This window comes from Corylus avellana, chromosome 6 (genome assembly GCF_965113065.1).
Source record: "Corylus avellana chromosome 6, dhCorAvel1.hap1.2, whole genome shotgun sequence".
Classification (NCBI taxonomy): Eukaryota; Viridiplantae; Streptophyta; class Magnoliopsida; order Fagales; family Betulaceae; genus Corylus; species Corylus avellana.
Window position 1 is genome coordinate 17,129,731 of NC_142495.1, and position 20,832 is coordinate 17,150,562.

General features: G+C 38.3%; 2 protein-coding genes across 10 annotated transcripts; both read right to left on the bottom strand.

Annotated features, from left to right (window-relative positions):
• Positions 1-304: 304 nt before the first annotated feature.
• On the bottom strand, positions 305-3,391 carry LOC132188300 (protein JINGUBANG-like). Its single transcript, XM_059602723.2, has 2 exons — positions 2,606-3,391; positions 305-1,261 (listed from the first exon to the last, which is right to left on the bottom strand). Exons 1-2 carry the CDS (start codon positions 3,179-3,181, stop codon positions 551-553), a joined length of 1,287 nt encoding a protein of 428 aa, XP_059458706.2. The 5' UTR covers positions 3,182-3,391; the 3' UTR covers positions 305-550.
• A 1,284-nt stretch (positions 3,392-4,675) lies between these two features.
• LOC132186121 (uncharacterized) lies at positions 4,676-20,626 on the bottom strand. Of its 9 annotated transcripts, none has more exons than XM_088517180.1 (14): positions 20,515-20,626; positions 20,012-20,075; positions 11,281-11,419; positions 10,446-10,681; positions 9,229-9,272; positions 9,072-9,151; positions 8,774-8,841; positions 8,193-8,511; positions 7,650-7,765; positions 7,508-7,573; positions 6,656-6,746; positions 6,472-6,539; positions 5,234-5,271; positions 4,676-5,118 (listed from the first exon to the last, which is right to left on the bottom strand). In XM_088517180.1, exons 1-14 carry the CDS (start codon positions 20,538-20,540, stop codon positions 4,932-4,934), a joined length of 1,542 nt encoding a protein of 513 aa, XP_088373306.1. In that variant the 5' UTR covers positions 20,541-20,626; the 3' UTR covers positions 4,676-4,931. The 9 variants fall into 9 exon arrangements, with proteins under 9 accessions (XP_088373306.1, XP_088373305.1, XP_088373304.1 ...); XM_088517179.1 differs by having other exon boundaries at positions 9,229-9,266; positions 11,281-11,425; XM_088517178.1 differs by having other exon boundaries at positions 11,281-11,425.
• Positions 20,627-20,832: the final 206 nt, after the last annotated feature.

The window sequence follows — 20,832 nt, forward strand, 5'->3', positions numbered from 1 at the left end:
TTTCCCTTTGTCTTAGAGGATATATATATATATAAATACACATATAAATGCTAAGAGATGATAATTATAGCGTATTGTAAGGTTATAATAGTATTATATTGTATCTTCTTCCCGCAAATATAAATGTACACTGCAAGCCCTAGCTAGTTAGCGCAAGGGATTGCCATTCTGACATCAACCTGTTCACTTTGGCCTTAAAAGAAAAAAAATAAGCAGTAGCAACAAAATGTTGAGAAGTGGAAATTCTTTTTTAAAAAGTTCACGTAATATATGTTCATATATTACGAGCAGATAGATTCAGTACTAAGTTTTTGTTAACACATATTCAACATCTTTTCTAAGTGTTGTGAGGAGTCATTAATGGACATACTGCACATTAATATTGAAAGCTTAAAAGAAGGTACCATTATGGTCGTTAATGATCTAGCTAGTACATGACTATATATGTATCACTATAAAACTATTTAGCTCAACTTGGTCAGTAACACAGGCGTCAACGTGGACAAGAAATTTGTACAGTTGAAATGCTGCAACTCAGAATCCCCTCGATCTACAGCTCAAAATACTCGCACCCATTTGGTGCTGAGCCCTGGCTCGACTTGTTCTTGCACGTCACCCGCCACACCTTTAAGACTCCATCAAGACTTCCGGTACAAATGGTGCAGCCATCTTCGGTCTCTTCTTCAAATGCAGCCACACACCTAATAGGCCCTCTGTGACCCACCAAGATTGCTAGACACGTGTGCTGCCCATCTTGTTCTCTACTCCAAACCCTACTCGTTAAGTCGGCGGATCCACTAACAACATAGTCGGCCACAGTGGCTAGGCACATTACTGCATGGGTGTGACCCTGGAGCGCACCACTATATTGGAATTGGCCTGTGAACCACCCTTTGACCCAATAGTGTATGTAACCGTCTGTGCACCCGCCGTATAAGATGCCGCCGTCTCGGGTTAGGGCTAGGGTTTTTACGGGCGAGCACCGGGCCGGGAGAGTCACGGTGAGGGAATGAGGTTGATCTCCTCCATGAAAGTTGTGGCGCCACACTTTGATGGTGGCATCGTCAGACGCCGTGAAGAGTACCCCGTCATCGGCGACGATGATGGCATTGATTGGCTCCAGATGGGCGTTAATGGTCCCAATGCATTTAAGGTCAGAAATCCGCCATAGTTTCACTGTTTTATCGAGAGAAGCCGAATACACGATGTCGTCCGATGCATTGACCGCTAGGGATGTTATGGGTCCGGTATGCTTCATCTGCTACATTTGTTGGAAAATGTATGACGACAAAATTAACAAGAGATCATAAATTTAAGCTTTATTTTATATTTAAAAGAAAAAGAAAACAATCATGATCGAAAAGATCAAATTAATGTGGGTCGGGCCGGGGGCATTAATTAATTTTCCAACGCCTTATTCATGCAAATGCTCATCAATTTTTTGCGGATACTCTTTGGAAATAAGAGACTTCCAGCTACTTCTCTTCTCTGTGTATGCAGACGATAGGCTAGCTTAAATATTAATGTGACAGAGTCGGGGGGCTATCAGTACCACTCTGGCCGACTATGTAATATACTCCTAGTCATCAATGCTTTATAAATTGGAGGTAACTTCACCACTATCCCAAGCCTCATGATCATATGATATGTCCCCAAGAGTTCAGTACTAACAATTTTGTTAAGTAAAGAATTTGTGGACTTATTACCATTTGTGAAGAAAAATGAATAAATAAATTAAACTCCTATTGTAATGATGAACTTTAAAGACTAACAATCATATAAGATTTGGTCACGAATCAGTTGTATGTGCTATTTAGATAACTTCCCACATAACCTATGCTCAGAAAATAGAGTTGAAAGTTTGGCGATACATATATGCAGCTTCCTTCGAGTTAAACCTTTAATAATTACTAGTTATCCAAACATTTTTGTATCGTGGCACTTGGGTGCTTCAAGTTCCAACCGAATCATTGAATACTGTAGAAGGAATATATTTCATCAGTATAATTAGCCGAATGGAACAAGAGTATCTCTATTTCACTTGAACTAGAGAATTTAGTTAGGCAAAAACGTTAGACAATTTTAACATGTTTTTGCCTAATTAGCTCCTCTTTATTTCATTTTATTCTATTTGGCTAATAAAATGGAGAAGAACACTTTTGGCCTAATGGACTCTTCTCCATTTTGTCCCATTCAATTCAATTAATGAAATGGAGAAGAGTCAAGTTAGGCAGGAGTGTGGGACAATTTTAACATGTTTTTGTCTAACACTCTTCTCCACTTCGTCCTATTCCATCTAGGCACACTAGTAATTAATTAATACTCCTTTTTCAGTATGACACATTTTCTAATTAAAGAAAAATAAACCCTTAATTTATACAATTATCACCTTTACACCAGCAATTATAATTTTTTTTTTTAAAATAAAAAATAAAAAATAAGAACTTATGAAGGACTGCTGCCCATGCATCAAATTAAGGAGAGAAAAAGGCAATACTTTTGAAACTTGAAAGGACAATACCTAACGGGATCCAACTAACACCGAGAAACAAAATAAATAAAGCCATAAATGCAAACCAAACTGATATGATGAACCACATATTACCATTTTATCTTTGCCACCAATGTAGCTCCGGACATAACTTCCGGTGGTGGGGATGGTGGCCAGTCGCACGTGCTTCAAGGCGCCATCCCATGTTCTGCGCCACACACGAATCTTGGCATCACCGTAGGCTGCATAAACTCTTTCGTTGGACACCTGTAGCGCAACCACCATGCAGGCCTTGGTCTTGAGGTGCCCGCACTCGGTGAACTCCGGGAGCCTCCAAATCCTTACAGTGTTGGTGTCGGAGCCGGTGTAGACGACGCCGTTGGAGACGGCGATGGACAAGATCTGGCCGTCCTTTTTGAGGACGGAAGAGACGCAGCGGTAGGCGGAGGAGGAGACGTCGGTGAGCTTGGTGGTGGTGGGTGAGTGAGAGTGGAGAGGGGAGGAGAGTGGTGAAGTATGGAGGCTTTGGGAGAGAGCGGCGCCGGCAAGGCGAGGTGGGGTGTAGGGGAAGTGTGAGAAGGAGGCTTCTTTGGTGGAAATGCTTCTGGAGAAGTTGTTTTGGGTGGTTGTTCCTCTTATTGTAAAAGAAAGGTTTGGAGGGGAGTTGGGGGAGTCTCGTGATGATGCCATCGATCTCTCTGTCTGTCTCTCTCTCTCTCTCTCAATGCAAAAGAGAGGACCGGTGGTGGCAGTTGTGTAACGTTTGTTTTGTGGGGTAATACTTAATAGTCTGTTTGGGTATTGTAGGATGTATATATAAATGCACTACTAGCTAGTTTGAACTTAGAACTTTGGAGGGCTACCTATAGTTTTGTAAATTAAGGGATACTTGCTCATCGATCAGCCCTGACTTCACCATATCAATTCCCATGCATGTATTCGTTAACTTCTTTCTCTCAGCTACCTATACTTTCTCTCTCTCTCTCTCTCTCTCTCTCTCTCTCTAATCTATCTAACCAACAAACTTAAGATGAATGTAAGAGTTAAATTTGAAAACAACCCAAATGGAAATAGATCTTGAATGGGGACAATAATGGGGCAGACCTGTGCCTGAATGTCCACGTCATAATTCATCACATTCACACATACGTGAGGTACATGAGGATCACTGATGGCTTACCTACAATTTTCATTTTCTTTTATTTCACTGCAATATTATTAAGACTTGCACCCATTGCCATTACACACTTCGTCTACACTCCCCTTTCCCCTTCCTACTATGTATTGATGAGGAGACGACCACCAAAAAAAAAAAAAATAAATAAATAAAAATTGGTATACACACTTGCTAACATTTATCAGAAACTCTACAAAAATCCATTGAACTTCCACGCTTTTTTTTTTTTTTTTACATAAACTGTCACGCGTTTTAAAAGTTCAAAAACTCTTAACTAAGGGTGTCAATTCTTTTAATCTCTTTCAAAAAATTTCAATAGAAAGAAATTAAAATTCCGATACTCTTAATTAAGAGTTTTTATAATTTGAGAGGGTAGTGTCAAAACGAGCGAAAGTTTAGAGGGGTTTTATGAAATTTCTCCTAACATTTATTTTCATTTTCCTACTAACCTTTTTCTCTTTCGAAAAATTTATTATGAAAATAATAATAAGCATCAATCACAAGGAACAAATTTGGAAAGACATAAAAGTTGAGAAAAATGGGTGAACACCTCTTTCTTTCTTTCGGTTGGTTCATTGGAAATGTAAGGCCGATAATGTTTCAAGTATTATGCTCCATTTGTTTCGCTGTAAAATAATCTCTAAAAAATGTTTTCCATATTTTTGGGTATTTTGTGCAACATAAAATAATAATCAACGAAAAATATTTTTCTTTTAACCAAAAATTCTTCTTGAATTTTTGAAAAATGTAATCAGTATTCAAACCACGAGGTTATCCCATGCTGAGCATTTAATTTTAGTAAGTAGATTCAGGCAGCAAGGTAACCACATAAGATAAATGCTCAGCATGGGATAACCTGGTGGGTTGAACAATTCAGACTCTGAATGATTCAAATGAAATGATGTCTGGCCGCCAGGACGAAAACAATTTTGACCTGACTAGAATTTTAATTCGCTCAAAAGTTTATTGTTAATACAACGCTGTACAAGGAGCCCTAGGGCTCAAACACCAAAACAACAAGTATTTTGTATTCCATACAATGGCAACATGCTGCGAAAGTCGAAGATTTCTAGTCTGTTTCTAAAGACATGGTATATAAGATTCAAAAAAAAAAATTAAAAAAAAAAGTACAAAATCTGGGAGCTGGAGTCTGAAGACACAAAACATACCAAAACTAAAGACTAAATAATTCCAAGAGAAAAACGTTTGCTTCCATAGTTTGCAACTAAAAAGAAAAGCACCTTAATCTTCTGTGCAAACGGATCAGTCCACTTGCATACTTTCTGGAAAAGGTATTGAAGCACAACAATGATAATATCCATTTTCATCAAACACAAATCTTTGCGAAAGATGAGCTTCAGGGATAAGATACTGCCCCCATTCCTCAGATCCATACTGTTTGAAAATACCTCGTGCATCAAAAGAATCAACATTTCTAGTCCATTTGCTCCTAAACAATAAGTTCCATATGTTAGCTACACCAGTGAGAAAAGAGAAGCCAAAACCCACTGAAAGCATCTAATAAGCACCAGGGAAAAAAAAAGATTCAAACCGACGAAAGAAACCTTTTTCTATGCCTTGCATTCATCACAGTTGCATGCAGCTGAAATTCAAGGAGACAGAAAACTCACATTATTGGCACTTTAAAGAATCACAGAATACTATTACTACTACAAATTCCAATATGAAGGGCTTTATACTGCCATAACATTTTAACCAAACCCCCATACCTTTGATCCACATCAAATAACAAAACTATTGAACATCCCCCGTAAACCAAGTATCTCTTGTATATTAAATATGTAGGAACTATGTCAGGGACAGGGAGTATAATGTGAAGAATGCAGTGCAATAATGCAACCTTTCACCACCAAGTAATAGTTCAAGCGGGTGTTTCTAAAAAACCCAACTCCGCTTTTATCTATAAGAACATAACAAAACCTCCTTACATAAAGCAAACATTCAGATTTAAGTTGGTATCTTAGTGTATATTAAATATGTAGGAACTATGTCAGGGACAGGGAGTATAATGTGAAGAATGCAGTGCAATAATGCAACCTTTCACCACCAAGTAATAGTTCAAGCGGGTGTTTCTAAAAAACCCAACTCCGCTTTTATCTATAAGAACATAACAAAACCTCCTTACATAAAGCAAACATTCAGATTTAAGTTGGTATCTTAGTGTACTATATTTTACTCATTTCTACACACAATAATTCACATTATATATATATATATATATATATATATATATATAAGTTGGCATTGTTGTCACTGTGCCATTTTTTTCATTTTTCAAATTTCAAGAGAGCCTTACTTCTTATCTCAAAATTTTAATATCCTTTTTACATTCTTTCATAGAAGAAAATGGTATCATTTTAAACTCAAGAGTCATTTCATTCATCAAAAATAAATAAACAAACTTGAGTCATTTCTCTACCCATTTTCTATTTTTTCCCTCATATTAATATAGTAACAACAATATATAAGCACAATCATAAAAGAGCACCAGTCGACCTAAGCACTCGCTCTTTTGGAAAACACGAGTTAGTATAAGGCCATATTTCCACTTCTGACATGTAAGTTGCACTTCTGACACGTGAGGAACTAAGTGACGGAGAAATGCAAAGGCTCACACACGCTTCTAACATCAGGAATTTCAAATTCATGCAGTGACCAAAACACAGTCACATGTGCATGCACTGTAAACAAAAGTCCAAGTACAGAACAAGAACATTAGAAAAAGCAAGTAGCAAAAAAGTATCAGCATAATTGAATACCCAGGGAGAAAAAGATATTATACCTTTAACTTTTGATTAACATCTTTCTCGAGGACTAGTCCAGCTTCAACATATGCATCAATAATGACTTCTAAGAATGCTCAAGAAATTCAAATTAATCTATTCAAGTAATAGAAACAACTTCAACCTACTGAAAGAAAGAAACAAATTATTTTTTCTCTTTGTTAGTATAGATAATTTGGATACGACAAGCACGTAACAGTCGGTCCTCATCACCAATTTCTTCCACAGGAGCATAAAGAACACGGGCTTTGGCCAAAGAACCTCTCATGCAATCCTGCAATAATATGAATGAGTTGGTCTTAAGGGAAATAGCATCTCCCTGACCCATTAAAACCATCTTATGACAGAAGGATACACTGGGAACAGGTGATACAACTTATATTGATCTGGAGCAAACTTGAACAAAAGAGAAAAACACAAAATAGAGAATAACTTTTGGAGGTCATTGCACATATGTCTGTTGTTGTTTTTTTTTTTTTTTTGTTTTGAAGGGGCACATATGTCTGTTTGAGTATTCATTAACAATACCTAACAGTGACCCTCAGTGAGAGTTAGCGTGAATATAAGCATACTTCGACAAACAGACAAATAAATTAAATAAGAGTCGAACCAGGGTTTTTAGCAAAGACTATGAATGTTTATCCTTAGAAGTAAAAAGCTAGCTTTTTGTAAAACGTTGTTCTATTTGAATCAGAAATATAAGAAGCCAACAATTCCAGAAATGGAAAACTATGAGCAAATTAGAGTGGCGAATCAGAGGTTGGGTAACTGACTATAAATTGTAGAGATAGAAAGGGGCAGGGAGATATCTTACTCTATGCTATCAAGTACGAAATCATAGCAAGCCATTCCCAATGCTTGACAGCAAAATCATTTACATTAATCGCTATAGATAGTTAAGAAGATAAAGGACTGTAGTTTAGAAGATTCAATCCTTTAAAATCCCCATGAAAAAGACATTCAATGCATGCTCAATAAACACCTATGGGCGCAATTATCTTATAAGCTACACTTGAACACTGAAAAGAATCTTACCAGCCCCTTAAGTCTTATAGAGACAGGCCGATTATCCAGAGCATCCATCACTTTTGAGGAGATACTCTGAGCAGAAATATTAAACATTGATGTCAAGCATGCAACTTTCAGCCAACATCTACTTTATTCAGCAGAAAATTACCTGCAAAACCTCAGCTGCTGCATTAACACGGTCCTTGTTCCACAACTTCAACATGAGTACAGTCAAGTGAAACGTTTTTGGTTTAATGAATATGGATTTGTCAATTCCCAAGTCTGCTGAGTGCAGCATACAGCAGTGTTGTTAGAGGAGAAAGACCAATGAAAAAGAGAATTGACTTTCTGGTGAGAAAAATGTAAACATATGAGCGTTGGTGATTTTAAAGGAAGATGACATGTGCAAACATGCTCACGAAAACACATATGATACATGACCAAGCAACATAAACATAATGTGGGAAAAAACATACACATTTATAAAACTCCACGCATGAGGCTTAAAATGAGTGCAATCATGAACCAGCGATCAAGAGTTAGGTAAGTAAAAAGGTTCTGCTGGTACTATGACTTGGCAGATTTTAAGAAGTATATACACTAAATCAAATATAGCAATGGCCGGCCAGCTAAAGAACAAGACCACTACACAATCTCTTGATTCAAAATTTTTAAGCTCCTTAGGCATCATGTAATACAAATGTTGGCATACCAGAAGGAGATGAAGACTTTGATGCTTTAGGGGCGTAACTGACAAGAGGTATTTTAGTTATATTCACTTTAGCATGTTCATTTCCATCATCAACTTTCAGTTCAACAGCAACATCAGGTCGTATATCTGTCTGTTGGTCCCCATCTTTATTGTCAGTAGTATCTTCATTTGAATCGCTGTCTGGATTATCATCTGGGCAACCATCTCTATTCCCTAGTATGGAGTTTTGAAATTTGAGAAGCTTATCAACTAATTCAGGGTGTATAGCCAATGGAAGTGATATGAAGTGACTGTAATCAAGACTTGGGCTTTTAACTGCCTGTGAAAAAGAAAAATTTAGTGATGTACTCAAAGGTATGATGTTTGAGTTGAAAATCGAGAAAGCGATGCCCAGAAAAACATTCAACGAAAGAGTATAGAAAATATATAGGAAAATGAACTCAAAGAAAACCAAAAGAAAAAGGAAGGTTCATAGTAACCCAATGTCATTGAAATAAATATTTCCAAGAGGAAACACCAAAAAACAAATTGCATTGTTCTGAACATTTTTTGTAATAATACCACATTAATAGGCAACTCACCTCATCAATTATAGATTGTATCTTTTCCGAAGCTCTAGTTACACTATCTATTGAAATGCCTGCAATGACTGCAAAGATAACCATGCAAAAACTACTCAAAATAAATGGACAGTAAAGGTATCAAATTAAAAATATTACAGCAAGTGATAGAACTTTTACATTTTGATCGGTATCAACATTTACATGGTATGGTACAATTATGGAAGAAACTGAAGACGGCTCAAGGTTGAAAGCAACAATTTTATAATGACTACCAAATACAAGATTTACATGATTATCACCACCCCCAAAAACTTACTAATGGAATCATCCTTCTTGGATGATGGAAGTATGATTTTAACTCCCATCTCCTCTTCAATCTTTTTCTGTGTAGATCCTCTGTGAGACAAAATTAAAATATGAGGAAATGAACATTTTATTGTAGCTAAAAACATATAACGTGCTGAATTTTGTACCCCTTTCCTTTTACAAACCGAATTAGAGAAGCACCTACCTGCATCTCAAAGACAAAAAGTTAGACCAAGATTAGAAAAGAATGAAATTAAAAACCATAAGTTTAAAGGAGCTGGCTCTCTAATTAATACTCCAAAAAAGCAAGAAACAACAGAAGAAAATGATAAGTAGTTGCAGATATAAAATATTGCAACCAACTGATAGAAAACTGAGGGGGAAGAATTTAAATGGAACAGAATGTGCCAACACTAAGAATGCAGAACATACTCGACCAAAACAAGGTAAAGAAACTCTTGATACCATTTCCTATAGCAGTTTTGCTAAAAGCATGAAGTCCATTCAGCATTCCCAGTAACAACAACCAGAACAGATATATTATTCTAAATTCAGTAAAACGATGACATACCAATGTAATTGCACTGATTTACTCAAAAGTTTCCTTTCGGCTTAAAGAATGAATATAGCTTACAGAAAATTTCCATGAAGTCTGAAGAAGGCTAACAAAGATGAGTTAGATTAAATCCCCAAACTCTACTGCGTCAATTTTCTGTGAGATCTAAAGAGCTGTAACACATGGAGAAATGAGGTTCTCTATGAAAGACTGAATGAATTGAAGCCATGCATATTTGTTCCAAAATATCGGGAGCCCTACTTCTGATTAGGCACATGATAGGGAGATCTTTTAGTAATGAGGCTGTAGAAAATCATGCATATAACTTGCAAATACATTAAAAACTTAAAGGCAGTAGAAGTTCCGCATTGCCCTTAAATTGCAAATAGATGTTGACTACAAATAGTTTTTAGACAGCAAAACTGTTAGGTTTTTAGTGTTGGCCTATTTCGGGGGTGTTTGTCTGCGTATAGATCGTCCTAGTATTTTACAAAGCATTGTAAGTTTACTATGCCTGTACTTGAATTTTCTTTAGTGATTGGTTTCCTGAGTTTGACTACCCTAAAGTGTTTTACCTTTGATGTACTGATCAAAGGGTTTCCACGTCATCAACAAATCTTTGTGTTGATAGCATGGTGATTGATAATCTTTTGGTTAGATTGTGATTAACTACTGCAGAATTTTCAATTCTAATTTTTCTGCATAATTGTGTTTTTATTTTTCTGCATAACTATATTTAACAAATGACTGATAAACATAAGTGAATATAGATAGATGAAATATGACAGAGAAGAAGAAGAAACAAAAATGGGAACTTTAACATCTCACCTCAACTGAAATTGAATGCTTTTCTGTAGAAAGCTCTGATTCTCCCTCTAAGACTCTCTCTTCACCATGATCCTGAAATGTGCTAGAACTGATAGTCGAGTTAGTTATTTCAGTCACTGCATCAGATGCCTTTATGACATGCTGAACATTAGAAATATTGCTAGATGTGCCACACACAACTTCTTGAACTTGACTTCTATCTTCTGATTCAGCTATCACATCCTTTTCCAAGCAGTCTGCAAATTCACAATAGGGGTAATAAACCAACAAATATTCCTTTGACAAAAACCTATTGTTACCAAAAGAGTATCATGATCTCAAAGCGACTGCTTTATGATATTGTCAAAGTCAATCCTCAACATCAAGTTGACAAAAAGTGGATAATAACATGGTTCTATTACTCTTGATGATTCAGAAACAGAGAGAAATCCCTTGTTTTTTTTTTTTTCCTCTTTTTTTTCAATAATAAGTTGCACATGGACTTAATGGGTTGGTTAACTCAGGATCTCACCCTTCACCCAGTTCTTACAGGGGAGGAGATGCCATTTGAACTACATGCAAACCACTATAATTTTAATTTTAAAAATCCATAGATTAATTAAGATGTGATGACATAAATAAACTCCACCACCAGGGAAACGTTGTATAATCAGATCAAAAGCAGTGGATGATCTTTGTTCTGAGCTTGTTATGTAAACAAAAAACAAAGGGTTTACAAATATAAAGGCCACCAAAAATAAAAAATGAAAAATGAAAAATGAAATAGAACCAGACAAATTCTTTGGGTCAATCATTCCAGCTGCTAGATGATATTTTGATGGTACATGAAGATAACCTTTACTAGAAATGGCTCGAGTACAGACTGGTCTCCATATAGGAGTGACTGTTTTGTGCTTTTTGTTCTCATCCATAGCACTTCGCTTATCCTTTCCACCACCAATTTTCAAATTATAGCTTAAGCCATGATAAACACACTGTCCCTGTCACAAAAATTGGGGTCAGAACAATCAAGCTAATGTGTAACTAAAATAAGCTTTCACAACTACCCAAAATGAATGCAAATCTAGATCTGAATGAATTGCATCATGAGAAGCAGTTTTATCTAAGAACCACATTTTTTATTTTTTTTTTATTTTTTGGATGAATAAGAATTTCATATACAAAACAAGAATACAGAACACCTTCTAGGATCCCAGTTCGTGTTACAAAACACAACCAGCAACTAGAAAAAACTTGAGTAAAGGACAACAAAACTTTTACAAAACACTACAACAATGCCTCTAAAGACAGAACCTACACAAAACCAAAAAACTCAACCATCACAAGTCAAGAACAGCAACAGTAGATTCTACTCTGCTCAATTAAATCAAGAGATCAACCGGTAGATTCCAGCTTTGACACGAGAATATTTTCCCAACTTCTCTGAAATTTCCCCTTGCCCAAGATTCTTGATCGAACTTCCCAAACAATAGTTTTTAAGAATCTGCTTCCCCTTGCCATCATGTTTGATCTCATTTCTGCTTCTCCATATGTCATATATAGTGGAGCCTAAGACAATCCGTCACAGCACATCATGCAGGGGATTCTTCCTCCATTTTTTGCAACCAATCCTCAAAACATCCTCCCACATCATAGGAGGATCAACTTCATTGCATCGAGATATGCAGGCTCTCCATATACGAGAGCAGAAACTACATTCAAAGAATAGGTGATCTCTGCTCTCAATACCATTCCTACAGAACAAGCATTGTATATAACCCTTATATCCCCACTTAATCATCCTTTCACCAGTTGTGAGTTTGTTCTTCATGGTAAGCCAAAGAATAAAAGCCTGCTTTGGAATAGCATACGGGAACCACACCAAACTCCACCACACAACCACTTCCTTCTTTTCTCTAAGAATTTTCTCTAAGAAAATCCCTAGTGCCTGAGCTCACAAAGACACCCTTCTTGGAACCAGCCCAAATAGGTCTATCACAGCATCCCCTCTTAACCTCCATAATTCCAGCTTGTATTTCCATCATAGCCTCTGATCTTGCAGGTTTCCAGACCCGCTCACCACTTATCAAAACAGAGGACAATTTTTCCTCCAATCTACTATGGGCTTCATAAACAATCCTTTGGCCATACTTCTCAAATAAACTTCCAGCATCTCCAACCTCAAATTTAATAAGACTTTGGCTTCATAAACAATCCTTTGGCCATACTTCTCAAATAAACTTCCCCATCTCCAACCTCAAATTTAATAAGACTTTTAGCAATATCTCTCAGCTTTAGAATTTTCCTCCAGCCCCAAGAACTATTTTGAGGCACTCCAACACACCAAAATTTTTCCCTTTTAGCAGATTTTCTTTAACCCAAGCCACCGAAATGGAACCTGAACGAGCAAAAATACTCCATACATGCCTAAGCATAGATGTTTTATTCCAAATCTCTAATCTTTTCAGCCCTAGACCACCTTCTTTCTTAGGAAAGCATACATCTGCCCATGAAACTTTTGCCTTTGCAGCCCCTCCATCCTTCCCATTTCACAGAAAGCTATTGAATTTCTGCTCAATAGTTTTAATGATCCTCTTAGGTAGAATGAACATACCTGTCCAATACACCTACAGACTATACAACAAAGAAGATATAAGCTGCAGTCTCCCTGGATATGACAGATTCTTAGAAGTCCAAGAGTCAATATGACTAGTCATTCTATCCATCATATTAGTACAATCTGCAGAGGAGAGCCTAGAGGAGACAAGAGGACACCCAGATATCTAATAGGAAAGTGACCTTCATTCATCTTCAACTCATTCATTTTTTTTTTGATAAGTAATTCAACTCATTCATAATGAGAGACTTTACTCTATCTGAAATTCCAGAACAAAACATAGAACTTTTAGAAGGATTTGCTCTTAAACCTGAAAGAACTTCAAATTCCTGCAAATCTGAACTTATAACAGAAATAGAAGCTAGGTTTGCTTCCAAGAAAAAAAGAAGATCATCAGCAAAACACCAGTGTGTTAGCTTCAATCGAGAGCATTTAGGATGGAATTTAAAACCAGAATTAACACCAGTGTGCTCAATCATGATTCTAGAAAAAACTTCCATTGCTAAAATAAAAAGGTATGGAGAAAGAGGATCTCCTTGTCTCAACCCTTTCTTCCCTTCAAAGTTTTTTTTTTTGATAAGTAATGTGATATATATCAAAAGCGCAAAGGGGCGCAACCCATTTACACGGGGAGTATAAAAGAGAGCGCCTAAGAGGGAGAGAAAGGAAAAAGAAAATCAGAAAAACTAATCTCTAACGGAGCTAGCCAAGCGGCCGTCCAAGAGTAAAGAGTAGAGAAGAAAAAAGGGGTCAATTCCTCTATAGTCCTAGTGGAATTATCAAAACATTTAGCATTTCTTTCAATCCATATACACCACATAAGACACAAAGGGATCATCTTCCACACAACTGCACTTCGGGATTGTCCTCCCGACCACCAACTATCGAACAAGTCCCTCACCCTGCAAGGCATGACCCAATGCAAACCAAACCGAATAAAAATCGACTGCCAAAGAACACTCGCAAGCTCACAGTGGAGAAGAAGATGATCAACTGTCTCTCCGGACTTCTTGCACAAACAACACCACTCCATGACCACTATGTTCCTCTTACACAAAGTATCATGAGTCAAGATTTTGCCTAGAGCCGCTGTCCACCCAAAAAAAGCCACTCTCATAGGAGCCTTAGTTCGCCAAATGCTCTTCCAAGGAAACACCTCTTGATTGGAGCGGGACAAAGCCTTGTAGAGCGACTTAACCTCAAACTTTCCTTTCTTGGACGGAATCCAGCACGCACGATCTGCCACTCCTATGGAAATCTTGCAAGAATACAACCGATCAAAGAAAGGAGAAACCAACTCCATCTCCTAATCTTGAACGGGCCGAACAAAAATGACATTCCATTCAACTCTCCCACTCCTCCAAGTAAAATTATCCTTCACCCAAGCGTCTTTGTGTCTGGCAATACTAAATAAGGAAGGGAAAACTTGCTTCAAGGAATTCTCCCCACACCAAATATCATGCCAGAAGCGAACTTTCGAACCCTCCCCCACCTCAAACCGAATCCCTTTGGCAAAAAAATTCCAACCTTGACGAATGTGCTTCCAAAGGCCCACACCATGGGAACCTGAAGCCTCCTTCGTGCACCACCCACCTTCCTTGTCTTCATACTTAGCTTGGATAACCTTGCACCAAAGAGCCTCGCTCTCGTTCGCATATCTCCAAAGCCATTTCCCCAAGAGAGCTTGATTAAATTGGTGCAACTTCCGAATGCCAAGACCTCATAGCGAAAGGGACGACAAACTTGATTCCAACCTACAAGATGCAACTTTGGTTCATCTCCCATTCCTCCCCATAAAAAATCTCTTTGGACTTTCTCAATCCTTTTAGCTACACCTACAGGAATCAGAAACAAAGACAAGAAATAAGTCGGAAGATTAGCCAAAGTGCTCTTAATGAGAGTTAGGCGACCTCCTTTAGAGAGATACATCCTCTTCCAACCCGCCATCTGACACTCCATCTTTTCAATCACTTCGTTCCACATAACCGTATCCTTGTACGGCGCCCCTAGAGGGAGACCCAAATACTTCATAGGCAACTCGGCAACACTACACCCAAGGATACTAGCTAAAACCCCAATGTTCTCCACCTCACCAATTGCCACAATCTTTGATTTTCCCAGATTCACTCTCAAACCCGATACAGCTTCAAAACATAAAAGAATGAGACGTACATACCGAATTTGCTCAATAGAAGCTTCACAAAAGATCAAAGTATCATCCGCAAATAAAGAGTGAGAGACCATCAACTCCGATAAAACCCTATTACCCACCGAGAAACCAGTCAAAAGGCCTTGTTCTACCGTCGCATTCACCATCTTACTCAAAGCCTCCATAACAAGCACAAACAACAAGGGAGAGAGAGGATCCCCTTGTCGAATTCCCCTCGAACTATTGAAGAAGGCTTCCGGAGAACCATTCACAAGTATGGAAAATCTCACCGACTTAATACACCACTCTATCCAAGCCCTCCACCTCTCTCCAAAACCACACCTATGCAGCAAATACAAGACAAAATCCCAATTGACATGATCATAGGCCTTTTCCAAGTCCAATTTACAAAGAACACCCGGCAACCCTGATTTCATGCGACTATCCACACATTCATTGGCAATGAGAATGGAATCAAGGATTTGCCGACCCCTTTATCCAAAGTATCCAGCCAAAGTCCCATTAAAAGTATCCAGCCAAAGTCCCATTAATGCAAATTGAGAACTTAGGGGGGTGGTGATACACTCCTTTATCCAATTAGTGAACTTTATAGGGAAACCAAAACAGAGAAAGCAGTGTATAATAAACTCCCAATTTACAGAATCATAAGCCTTCATAAGATCCACCTTCAATGTGCATCTCAGATTACCTTTATCCTTATGATAATTTCTCACAAGTTCTTGAGCCAAATGAACATTTTCAGAAATGCTTCTAGCAGGGCTAAAAGCAGAATGATTCATACTAATCAAATCACCTAAACAAGGCAGCAATCTGTTAGCTAAGAACTTTGTAATGCATTTATACAAAACATTGCAACATGCTATTGGTCTGAAGTCTCCCATAGCAAATCGATTAACTTTCTTTGGAACCAGATTCAGAATAGTAGAATTTACTTCCTTTAACAGCATACCAGTATCAAAAAAACCCTTTACAGCAGCCACTACCTCATCACCAACAATTGACCAAGAAACTTTGAAGAAGTAAGAGGGAAACTCATCAGAACCCGGTGTTTTGTTATCTTTCATGGAGAACAAGGTCTTCTTGATTTCATCAATTGTAACTTCCTTCTCTAACAAACCAGCCTTCTCAGCAGAAATAGAAACATGAACAAGCTATCTAACTCTTCCAGCTTTAATCTCATCAAACTACACTTGATTAGTTTTTTTTTTTTTGATAAATAATATTGTATATATCAAAAAAAAAAAAACACAATGCGCCTCTAGGTACACAAGAAAGTATACATAGGTAGCCCAACTTAAAACCCAAAGACAAAACCCAAGAAGACCCAATCCAATAAACCCAACAAGTAGCCACAGCCAAACGGTAAAACCAAAGAAAAAGACCCAAAGACTAAAGCCCACACTAGCCCAACACCAGCCCTAAAAACCCAAAGCCCCTAATTCACCTCTGCAGGAAAGGAAAATGCATTTTTGGTCCCAACCCAACCCCACCGGTGCTGGCACCTCTCCGGAGAAAGTCACCCTCTAGCCTCATAATTGATGGAGCATTTTAAATTCTTGAGTTCCCTCTTCCCTTTTACCTTTGGGGTATAGGGCACCCGCTCCTCTTCAATATTCAAAAAAAGATTCAAAAGGCTTTTCTCGTCAACTCCTTCACCACAAGACAATCCCATAATGGAGGCAAATTTCACCACATCTTATACCACCTCCAAATAGTTCTCCACCCCCTTCTCTGCAGTTTCCGCCACAACCTCAGCAAACAACTCCTTGTTCTTATGCAATTGCTAAGCAATCTTCTCCTTCACTCTTCGGGTATACCCTATTTGAGACTTGGAGACAAAGGAGTAAATTGGAGCACCACCCTCCGACATGCGCGGAAAAGGTTCACCGAGTCTCAAACCCAGTTCAGCCGCATGCTTCTTAGAAAAAGAACAAACCTGTGATTCTTCGACGACAATCTTAGAACCTTTTAATGACAGTAAAGCCTCCTTCATCACAGGCAAAGAATGAGAAGCATTTCTAGATCCTAAAAACCCTCGACGAAGCAACCCTTTTTCCGATGCAAGGATACGATCAGCCTTGGTAGGAGCTACCTCCGAAGGGACACAGACCACTACCAGAGATGCATGAGAGCTATCGACCTTAACACTGCACAGCTCCGCCACTCCCTTAAGAGCTATCGACCTTTAAACCCTAAGAAGACGAGGACGCCTCTTTCACCACAATCGGCGAAGGAGAAACCACTCCCAGGCCTAACAACCCCCATTTGATCAAACCATTCACCGGGGAAGAGATCCAATCAATCTTAGCTTGAGCTTCCTCCGTTGCCAAGGAAGAGAAAGACAGAGGACTCGCCACTATTGGAGAAACAGCCTCAACAACCACCTTCGGGGAGGCAAAAACCCTCACCGGAGAAATGAGAGTACCCACCGGACCGATCTGTCGAACCTAAGTTGATTCCGGAAATAAAACAATCTCTGACGGGGAACCCAAATCAGAAAAACACGCCGACTTCGACACAGCCTGCATGCCCGAAGGAGACTTAGTCAACGGCTCCACATGTGCTTTAGTGACCAAAGGAAGCACTAGAGGAATCTCCGAGATCGACGCAATAACTGAAGCAAGCTCCAAAAAAATTGATTTTGAGGACAAACCCAAACCCAGATCCGAATCCGGATCCGAAGATTGACTCGAACCTGTTTCAAGGAAAGACCTGGATTCTCGACCAACATTTACTTTAGCTAGGCCAAAAAAGCCAAACCTTTTCCTCCTACGCTTGGGCTTCGAGGCTGACCCAGCTATGACCCGGTCCAGTTTAGATTGAACTTGCCCTAGATTCCTCAATAACCCAATAATACCAACATTACCCTTCCTCTTCTCCGATCTCAAAGACACAGCCGCCGCCGCCATGGGCCTTGGCATACTCTACAACGCATAGCAATCCACAGCAGATCGCATCCCTTCACCATCAAACCCCATCTTAGAACAAGATGACACCGGGAAGAGATCGAGAAAGCTTGAGGAGAGAACCTTCAATCCAACTGCTTTCGCCTCAACACCAGAAGTATATCAAAGGACATCCACGAACAACCTCCCGGAATTAACATTTGAAGAAGGAGCATTCACAAGAATCCCCACCGTAGTAGGAACCCCAAGATCCACCAACCCAGTCTTCTTAATCTAACCCACCAACAGATGCCGAAGTTCTCCCGCAAATCGCCGCCAGCCCCTCCCAAAACGACCCTCCGGAAGCCAAATGACTCCCTTGCAACCACCCTCAGCAAAAACTGACACCTCCAAGAACCTTCCAGCCTTATTACCTCCCCTGTGGACCATTGTAACCTTATCTCCCTCACGGTAAGATTTGACGATTTCTTCCTTCACCTGAGCCTGAATCGCCGCCTCCACCGTATCCACCAACCACGACGAACATTGATTGGTCGCAAAAATATACATAACGAATCCTTTTCTCCTTTCCTCCAAACAAAGATTAGGACACCCATCCTTTGCCGAAAGGCAAAAAGTTTTAGCTTCAAAAGAGAAGCTGCGCTCCATGGAAACCTAGCCAGACCCTAGCGCGCATCGCCTATCGCGCCACCGCTAGGGCAGAGAGGGAAGAAAGCCGAGGAGAGAGAACAGAGCTTCTTTTTTTTTTTTTTTTTTTCCCCAACAACTTTTTATAGAAATTCACTGCCACTTCCTCCACTTTATTACCATTCTCATCCCATAAATGAGTAATAGCTATTGTTTTGGTCACCCATTTGTAGCCATTGATTTCTAGAGTTCTGCTTTTAAAAAAGCCTCCTAAGCTTTAGTAATAGATACATAAGCATGAAGACATTCCTTCTCCTTAATCATACAATCAGCTCTCCCATAAGAAGCTAGGACTTCCTTTTGAGCAATATCCAGATTCTCCCTAGCCTGTATAATTCTCTGCTTCAGATCTCCAAACCAAACCATGTTCTGATTTTTTAATACAGCTTTTACACTTCTAAGTTTCTTACACAATTGAAGCATGAGAACCCCATCAACCTGCTGTCTCCAACCATCTTTTACCCAATTCAAAAAATCTTTGTGCTCAATCCATTCCAATAATTATAAAATTTGAAAGGCTTTGGACCAAAACTTCTCAAAACACCTACTGAAATAACAGCAAGCTTTGAACCACATTTCCCTTTGTCTTAGAGGATATATATAAAAATACACATAGAAATGCTTACAGATGATAATTATATCGTAATGTAGGGTTATAATAGTATTATATTGTATCTTCTTCGCACAAATATAAATGTACACTGCAAGCCCTAGTTTAGCGCAAGAGATTGCCATTCTGACATCAACCTGTTCACTTTGGCCTTAAAAAAAAATAAAAAATAAATAAATAAGCCGTAGCAACAAAATGTTCATAAGTGGAAATTCTTTTTAAAAAAGTTCACGTAATATATGTTCATAAACTTCTAAGAACATTGTTACTCTCATATCTCATTTCAGTCAAGCCACGACAAGATAGATTTCAGGGCTAACCATCCAACAAATTGTTATCTAGTGAGCCATAAGAATATGCAAGAAATAAAAAATGTAGGATAAATGAAACTCATTTTATATTAAAGAAACACTTTCCATGCAACACATTCGATTTTATATTTCTTCCCCAAATTAACATTGATTACATTTTTCTACGCGTACAACCTAATATATGTTCACAATTTAACGCAATAAATCATTAATAATAATGAAAATCCAAAGAAACATTCCTCACAACAAATTGGACATTAGAGCACAGAAAACCAATGTTCAAAACCTGAGCGTAATTAACTGGCCTCGATACTGCATAAGTATTCGTAAATTTCAGTAGGCAGTCCACTCTGCAACAATTGCATAACAAAGAAAATAAAGATGAAATTGTATGTTCTTGGCAATAAAACTGACACTTGAAATTGAAATTGGAGAACATTGGAAGAGCTTTAATCAGAATGACTTTAACCGCTAACGTTACAACTGCTTTAACTAAAATTGAATGATTTAACACCCGCTTTTGGCTCCCGAGAAAAAATAAAAATAAATAAATAATAAAAAATAAAAAATTTGTTAAAACCTTGTGTGAATGTTGTTTTGGTTTCTGAATATGAAGATTGAGAAGGCATCTCAATATCTCAAATACATGCGTGAAGCTCAGCCGGAGAGCTGTCTGTTTTTTATGGATACCTAATGATGAAACACCATAGGTAGAGAAAATTTCACCGTAACTTTCCTTTCCTGCACTTTCTCGGGAACCAAATAGGGTTAGGACTTAGAAGAGCCTACCTGAAGAGAGACCTGTAGGAGAACATTCGGAATATAATCTTCCTTGTGTCATCGAAAGAGAGAGCTGTTGATGGGCGCTGGCGAGAGTGTACTGACTGCACACGTGTGAACGTGCGAAGGGGACACGAAAATATTGATACACTGCGGATAATGAGTGATGACATACAAGTGATACATCACGCCATGCGTGCATGACATGTAAAATTTTTTTTTATTTTTTATTTTTTATTTTTTATAATTAAAATATTAAAATATTATATTTTCATATTTTAAAATATTAAATTACATGTCATGCACACTCGTGTGATGTTTATATCA

Bases quoted from the DNA above. Each gene is read 5' to 3' on its own strand.
- LOC132188300 (XM_059602723.2), bottom strand. From the start codon at position 3,181: ATGGCATCATCACGAGACTCCCCCAACTCCCCTCCAAACCTTTCTTTT. The intron at 1,262-2,605 runs GTAATATGTGGT...CAACAAATGTAG, and splicing joins TTGGTGGCAAAGATAAAATG to CAGATGAAGCATACCGGACC.
- LOC132186121 (XM_088517174.1), bottom strand. From the start codon at position 20,566: ATGACACAAGGAAGATTATATTCCGAATGTTCTCCTACAGGTCTCTCT. The intron at 20,416-20,514 runs GTAGGCTCTTCT...TTTCATCATTAG, and splicing joins TCCTACAGGTCTCTCTTCAG to GTATCCATAAAAAACAGACA. The intron at 7,574-7,649 runs GTAATTTTCTGC...ATTTCTGCTCAG, and splicing joins CAGCAGCTGAGGTTTTGCAG to AGTATCTCCTCAAAAGTGAT.